The sequence below is a fragment of the Scophthalmus maximus genome, chromosome 10 (genome assembly GCF_022379125.1).
Source record: "Scophthalmus maximus strain ysfricsl-2021 chromosome 10, ASM2237912v1, whole genome shotgun sequence".
Lineage (NCBI taxonomy): Eukaryota > Metazoa > Chordata > Actinopteri > Pleuronectiformes > Scophthalmidae > Scophthalmus > Scophthalmus maximus.
In genome coordinates, this window is record NC_061524.1 from 10930954 (window position 1) to 10937904 (window position 6951).

The 6951-nt window shown below is 45.0% G+C and overlaps 1 protein-coding gene across 3 annotated transcripts in view; it reads left to right on the forward strand.

Moving 5' to 3' along the window:
• Window positions 1-6607, forward strand: part of LOC118284090 (SLX4 interacting protein) — a 28616-nt gene extending 22009 nt beyond the window's left edge. For all 3 annotated transcript variants that reach the window (XM_035606725.2, XM_047335268.1, XM_035606726.2), the window contains 2 exons: window positions 4714-4820; window positions 4908-6607. In XM_035606725.2, the coding sequence (XP_035462618.1) occupies window positions 4714-4820; window positions 4908-5700 (900 nt within the window). In that variant the 3' untranslated portion in view covers window positions 5701-6607. The remainder of the gene's footprint in view (window positions 1-4713; window positions 4821-4907) is intronic.
• The last annotated feature ends 344 nt before the right edge of the window (window positions 6608-6951 follow it).

Consider the following 6951-nt stretch of genomic DNA (forward strand, 5'->3'; position numbering starts at 1 on the left):
AATATCAGCCTGATATATTTGGTCTGTAACGACCTAGAAACCTAGAAGTGTTTCTCCGCGGAGGTTGGACCCTTTAAACTACTATGTTTGCATGAGACGGTGGAAGCAAACAAGATGCATCTCTTAGGCAATGTTTTTGTCCTTTTTGACATTTGAGGATTGGTGTCCTTCATGAAAATATTGCTTGTATCAAGACTCAGCACCAACAGTGAGGAGGGCAGCATGGGAAGGAAGAACTGGTGTTTAGGATTGCGGCCGTTGTTTTGTAGTCAGGCACAGAGTGGGCAGCCGAGGGGTGAGTGGCATGCTGGGCCGCAGAAGTTTGGATCAAAGGCAGAGCAGATGTGTTTCCAGCCCCCCCCTCCTCTTCTGAGCTCTGGACAAGCCTGTGTGTTTACTCATGACCTCAGCACGCCTCTGTTCTTCACAGCTCACAACAGCGAGCAGCAGCACTTTCCCAAGCGTCCGGTGTCTGCTGATCTCCACACCTCGGCCAAATACATGGCAACAATCTTTTACAGAACATGGCCGTGTGCTTCCTTTCATTCCAAACCTGTCTTTAGCTGCCTTTTCACATTTGCAGAAATCAAAACAGTTAACAGCATGTCTTAATCCTTACGTGTGGGTGGATCCCAAAAACGTTCATGATTGTTCAGGGATACGAACTGTCCTTTATTTTAGGCAAGTATGTGCCCATGCATGTTTGTTGACTTTGTTGCAGGGAAGATGTGGTGAGCTCAGACAAACAGGGCATGGTTCCTCTGTGGGCGTTGGGTGGGTGCAGGGCGAGTGGTGGAATTTGTGGACTCATTTCACGAACATCTCTGCAGGAGGCAACTCTGCCCCTAAAATTTTAACTAGTTTTTTCTTGATGCATGTTGTTTTTTTTAAATACTTATTCTATACTGTTCAGAAGTTTTCAGTGGAACGAATTATTCAATTTATTTAATAACTTAAGTAGTTTGAGGAATTCAAACATTTCAAGTGCTATAAATCATTATTTTGGTTTAAGAGGAACTGGATCTAACTGGTTTTGTGTGTGTTGTGCGAGGTACAAAGTCGTTAGCATTAGGAGTAATCCTAGAACAAACAATCTGGCTTCCACTGTGACAGCAAATATGAGTGTATGACTGATCAGTACGTCTCCATGAGAGCATGTTTGCTGACTTGTCGTCTTGTTTTCTTTCTGGTAATTATCATGTTTTAACTTAACTCCGACTAAAAGTTTTGTCCATGAAGAGTTGAGAAAGGTCTCTGACCTCTTGGGCTTTTGAAAATCCTTGCAAAACCCTTTGGGTTAAACTGAAAAATGGATAGTCACCAGGCTGCAAAAGAAAAGTAGCTTCTTTTGTTCTCGTCTTCCCTCACCAGCGTTGTTTGTTGTTGTTTTGTGCAGATGAATGACGACGGGCATTTATGTAGTTCTTATACAGCAAAACTCTGTCAAACTGCTGTCCGCCACTAGAGCGTGGGATACTAAATATAGTGAGCAATGTCTTCATTCGCATGCCGAGGGAGGTTTTGAGGTTTTGTCATCCTATGCAGCAGTGGAGTATTTTAGACCGCTCAGAGACTGTCTCCGCCAGTGCCTTACTTTCAAGTGCAGCTGCACTATAAGATAACCGAAATAATCTTCTTATCTGTTCCTACTTTATCTCAGATGGCAGTGGAGTAACTGTTTCTTCCCTGTATTTTATGGAGCCTGTAGCTGGTTATCTTTTTGAAGTTATTTCCAGGAGTCATTCAGAGTCGGGGCAAGCTATGAGACTCTTCAACCTAGTGAGTCATTCTCTCTCTCTCGTTGCCCCTTTGCCAGGCTTATCACTATAATCTGACTTCCAGATGTGCTGTATTGTTGCAGCTCCTGTAGCGGAACGTGTTGTTCTTCGAGGGCTCCGGAGTTGGGGAGGGCACCGCTGGTCTACGGTTTGCATCACGAGAAATGTTTTGCAGCTCCGTGTGGGGGCGAGCAGACTGGCTGGCGGTGGCGGTGGGGGTGGGGGTGGGGGTGGGGGGTTAAATCCTTGTTGCTGAGGGAGAGTTGGTAGTGGTGGCAAGCAGACGTTCTTATTTATCACCATCTCTCTCTCTATTGGGAGTTTGTATGATTTCGTTAGGGCACCTCGGTTCCCACACAAAACTTTGTTTTAACCACTTGTTGCTATAAGAATGTTTGAGCCGTGGACTCGCAGTGCTAATAAATCATGCACCATCTGTCTCTTTCGTTCTGACTCTCTTCATCTACCAGCCTCTTCCTCTTTCCCTGCTCATAACTATCCATCCCTGTGTTCTTTCACTCTCTCTTCACTCTTTTGAAGTCGTGCCGACAGGAACAGAAAGGAACTGGACTTTCCCAGAGAACCTCCCATTGGCTTCTTGTTGATTTTTCTTTCAAGTTCATTTTCAAATGTCTTTTTTTGCATATCAAACAGATGAGAATACATATCAAGGCACTACAATGCAAATGATGGCGCCCACATCTTTCACACAGTTGTTGTTGTTTTTGCGGTGGGTGTGTGAGTGCGTAGGCAAACGCAAGTTTGAATGTGTGTCACTGTCCCAATTCCGAATCCAAGGCGAGTCGTAGCTCTGAGTACAACGGAGCGTAAAGACGGCAGCTCAGCCCACACTCCGTCTCCACACAAAGGGCAGATTGTGCAGAACTTCCTGTGTGAGGATTCTTGCATTTGTGGGAGACTGTTGAGGTCAGGCAACGTGTCTCTGGGGGTACCTCTTCTTTTGTTGCGCTCCCCTCTAAAAGCTCTCTCATTCTCTTATTCACTCTGCAGTATCTTGTCCCCTTTTTCTTGTCGTCTCCGCCTCCCTCCCCGTTGCCCAGCCTCCATGTTCACTCCCCACCCTCTATGTTCGGTCCACCGCACCACAGACCGGAGTGCAGTGTCTAGTTCTCAACACCCAGTGCAAAGCCACAATGCCCCAGCTTGCCCTTGCAGCTTGGGAGAAATACCCCTTCCCCCTCGTGTGTCGGGTCATATGTTGTCACTGGTATCATGTGGGAGAGGAAAGAGGACATTATTGATATGTTTCTTTTCTCTTTTTTTCAGGAACTAGTGGATGCCAGAGCTGACCACATTGGCTTTCCCTGTCTTAGAGTGCACATTGATCATTTTACCAACCGGTTTATGGAATAGTAATGATCTGAAAAATGGCTGATATTAAATAAACACAGTGGCTACAACCTCAAATTTTCCAAGATTTAACTTCTGTCTGGTTGTAGTTTCCCACTGTAATTGTCTATGGAGTTTTTTTCACCATCCTGGTAGCTTGGCTCCATGGACGGCAGTGTCATTCTGTCCACTTTGATTCAGAAATATCTGAATGAAATGCCTTAATTATTGGATGGATTACCACAGAATTTGTTACACACATTTGTGATGTTCCAGAGGTTGAATCCTAATGACTTGGGTGAACCCATGACTTTTCATCTTGTACCACAAGGATGAAGTTTTCACTAAGAAGTGAAATATAGCAAAATCTACATTATGGTTTAGCTTTTGTACAAACTGTCATTGTGCTCAGAGTATGAATCCTGCAAACTTCGGTGAGCCTCTCACTTTTCCTAACGACACGGCAACACCATGATGTCCGTGTTTTTTGGGTGAAACTAGTGCAGTGCCTGTTCAAAACGCTTGCTTAGAACGGGCCAATCTTCTCGTGTGTGGTATTGCTGCTTGCAGCTTTTTTTTTTAAGTGTTCACAGACAACTTCACACTTGACACTGCGCTTCATGTCCCAAACTTTCCTGTTTAGGGCCCCAATTTCCAAATAGGCATATTAGTCATGTAATCTGACATACAGTAGCCAAACGCTCGCCTGAATGTTCAGGAAATTTGATTGGACTATCTCCTGCTGCGTTTCATATGTTCTCATATCTGCAAAAAGCTAATGAAACAGTCACCACCCTCAGCCTCAGAGCCTCTCCTTTGATCAGCTGACCAACCTGCTCTTGCAAGAGCTCCACAGAGAAGTGTGAGACAGGAGAAACTATACAGAGATTGTTTTTAGTACTTAAAGGCAAAGAGCAACTGTATCGTCTTATGGATATCAAAACTTCAAAAAATAAAAACAAGAGTGTAAAATATGGGCCCTTTACACCAGCGATCCTGAAATGAACCATGAGGCCACTTCCTCCCATTTGTTTATACCCAATCTGTGGTCCTCTGAGATGCTTTTTAACCTATTATCACATTTTTCCATTCCCATGCCTCAACAGTGTTTTTCTTCTGCTGTGCCCTCTATCATCTTATGAACACGCCATCTTTAATCACTGTTGTAACTTGTCAACATGGGTTCACCGTTTAGCAATTCAGCCTCAGGCTGCAAGCATCACTCCAAGCCTCAGACAGCTGAGACTATGAAGCACACCCACCGTGACAGGTCGGTGATTGTTTTCTGAAGTGATTGGCGTGGTTCCTCTAGATGGTATTAAATGAGGGACTAATTATTTGTGCCAGTATTATTAAGTGTCTCTGAAGCCGTTTGAAATTCATATGAGTCAGATATCTTAAATCTATATAAACTTTCTGTTCAACTGTATTCATCACATTATGATTTTTACAGCAGCAGCAGTGATTGTTTTTTAGTGTCCCACGATGCCAGATGATGACAGCACTCTGCTTTGGTTCCAAACCTTACCAGGGGATGCCAGGAATAATATTTTCTGTTTACACCAATTCTGTTTGTCCTCTCTAGACTGAGCTGAGTGAACAAAGCAGATCAGAATATTTTTCCAGAGTGGGAGAAACCCAAGAGCCTTTAAACAGCTCCACAAAAACAAAGAAGACGGTGCTTCAAAAGATGTAAGTATGATCTAATGCAGAACTTTCCAACCCCACCAGTCAGAGAGGACACTCAAGTATCTGTTCATATCCTTTTGACTTTTGCAGAGCCAAACAGGCTGGTGTCCAGCAACAGCTCTATGGTTCCAGTATTGGGGAGCAGCAAATTGACCAGAGAGCCCTTCCCAAAGACCGAATGGGTCAAATTAGACCTGGAGAGTCAGAATCAAGCCGAAAAGAGATTGTGTCCAGCTCTGGACACAAGGCCCTCCTCGAGGCAGACCACAAGGTGCCTTGCCCCAGTGTCATAACTGAAGCCATGGTTCAAGTTGGGACTACTCGAAAGCAGGGCCTGACCCAGGAACAGCAGACTGAGCATAGTCCTCCAGACAGCAAAAAGCCAACTGGAGCCTCAGTAGTTTTCTGGGAACCAGAAATCAGTCAGGAGACCAGCAAGAGCAAGAGGTGCAAGCTGAGCAACGCTGGGGAAGACCCTGACCCACAGAGGGCCAAGAGGACGTGCCTTGGAAGACCTCCAGCCACAATGCAAACTCACTCCACGGAGTGCTCTACACAAACATCCAAGCATGACCTTCTTCCTCTGCCGCCCCTTCCTCCAGTCGAAGCCAAGGCAGAGTCCAAGGCTTTCCCAGTCTCCAAGTGCACGAAAACCACACTGGAAGTAGAGCTGCTTACGCCAGGGAAACGCGCCCAGAGGCTCCCCCTCACAAGCAATAACACGGCACAGACAAACCAAAACAGGCTGGCCGCAAGTCTGAGGGGCCTATCTGTCAAGCCGGCATCCTCAGGCTCCTCTATTAGTTCCAGATCCACACTCGTTGAGGAGGGGAATGAAAATGTGCCCAGAACCTCTAGATTACGACGACTGAAGAGGTCCTGAGGGGGAGAGACGGGCTGCAGTAAAGATGCCTGACGCCACAGAGATAGAGATGATATTGTGTCAGGCTGCATGTTTACCCCATGCAGTCTCCTCAGATGACTTATATTTGTACATGTGTCACATCTTGCTCCAATATCTGTTACTTTCACATGTGCTTCACAGACAGCACACACATACACACAGATCAAATGCCGAACACAGCATTTGAGTTACGCTTTGTCAAATACTTGAAACAGACTTTGCCTCCACCCATAAGTAGTGGTGGTCAAGAAAGGCTCGCAAATGAAAGTCAAAAACCTTTAATTGGAGTGTAGATTTGGTTGTGTGTTAAAGATTGGGGATTTCAGACAGGCAGGAGCCGCGCAGTACGTCATGGCTCTCCGTCTGAAACACTGGCTCCTACGTGTCTGAAAAGTGTCCAGTTTCCCCCGCCGAAGCTCTGGTGTGATTGATTGCTATTTCCAGTTTTATTTCATCACTCTCTTCACAAAAACGTCTCTTTTGCAGTTAGATTTCATTCATATGCAATTTGCTCGGTGCTTAGTTGCTAAGCACCTGAAATCCATCTTTAAATTTGAGGGGTTTAAGCAGCTTTCGTACTGAACTGGAATCAAATGTGTGTGTGGTTATATGATGAGTATTGAAGCATAAGTGGTTTTATATGGGACGACCAGAGAATATTACACACAGGTTCAAATGTTGCCTCTGTCGTCGCCCCAACGCTCATCAGGCCATCAGTTGGTGTCGTTCAGTTGGCCCAGGCCTGCAGAGAGCATGGGGCCACCAGAGGCCAAAAGTCACTCATAGGATGAAACATGATCACATAATGTTGCCTTAATACATAACTCCTGATTCCTTTTTATGTTAATGCAAAGACCTTTATCTTGTAAATAAACTTTTTTTTTTTAAACAACTTTTGGGAATATTTGTGGAATCCTTTTCTTGAGCAGCCAGCATGAAAAAACATGTTGAGCATTGTTGTACTTGTACAAAAGCCCAGACTGGCTGATGGTAATGACACGTCTGTCTGACAGTGACGTTAGCGGGTGTAACCTGAGATGAGTCACCAACAGAAGCCGATTCTGTTCTTATCAAGAAACTGACCCCAATGTTTTGAGTCATTCTTAAGAGGTGCCGATAATCACCTGCCTTAGCGCTAATTCTTATAAACAGATTCAGAAAAGTGCGTCTTAAAATCAGTTCAACTCTGCAACGTAGGCGTCTCAGGCCTCATGGCTTCAAAAGGCTCGA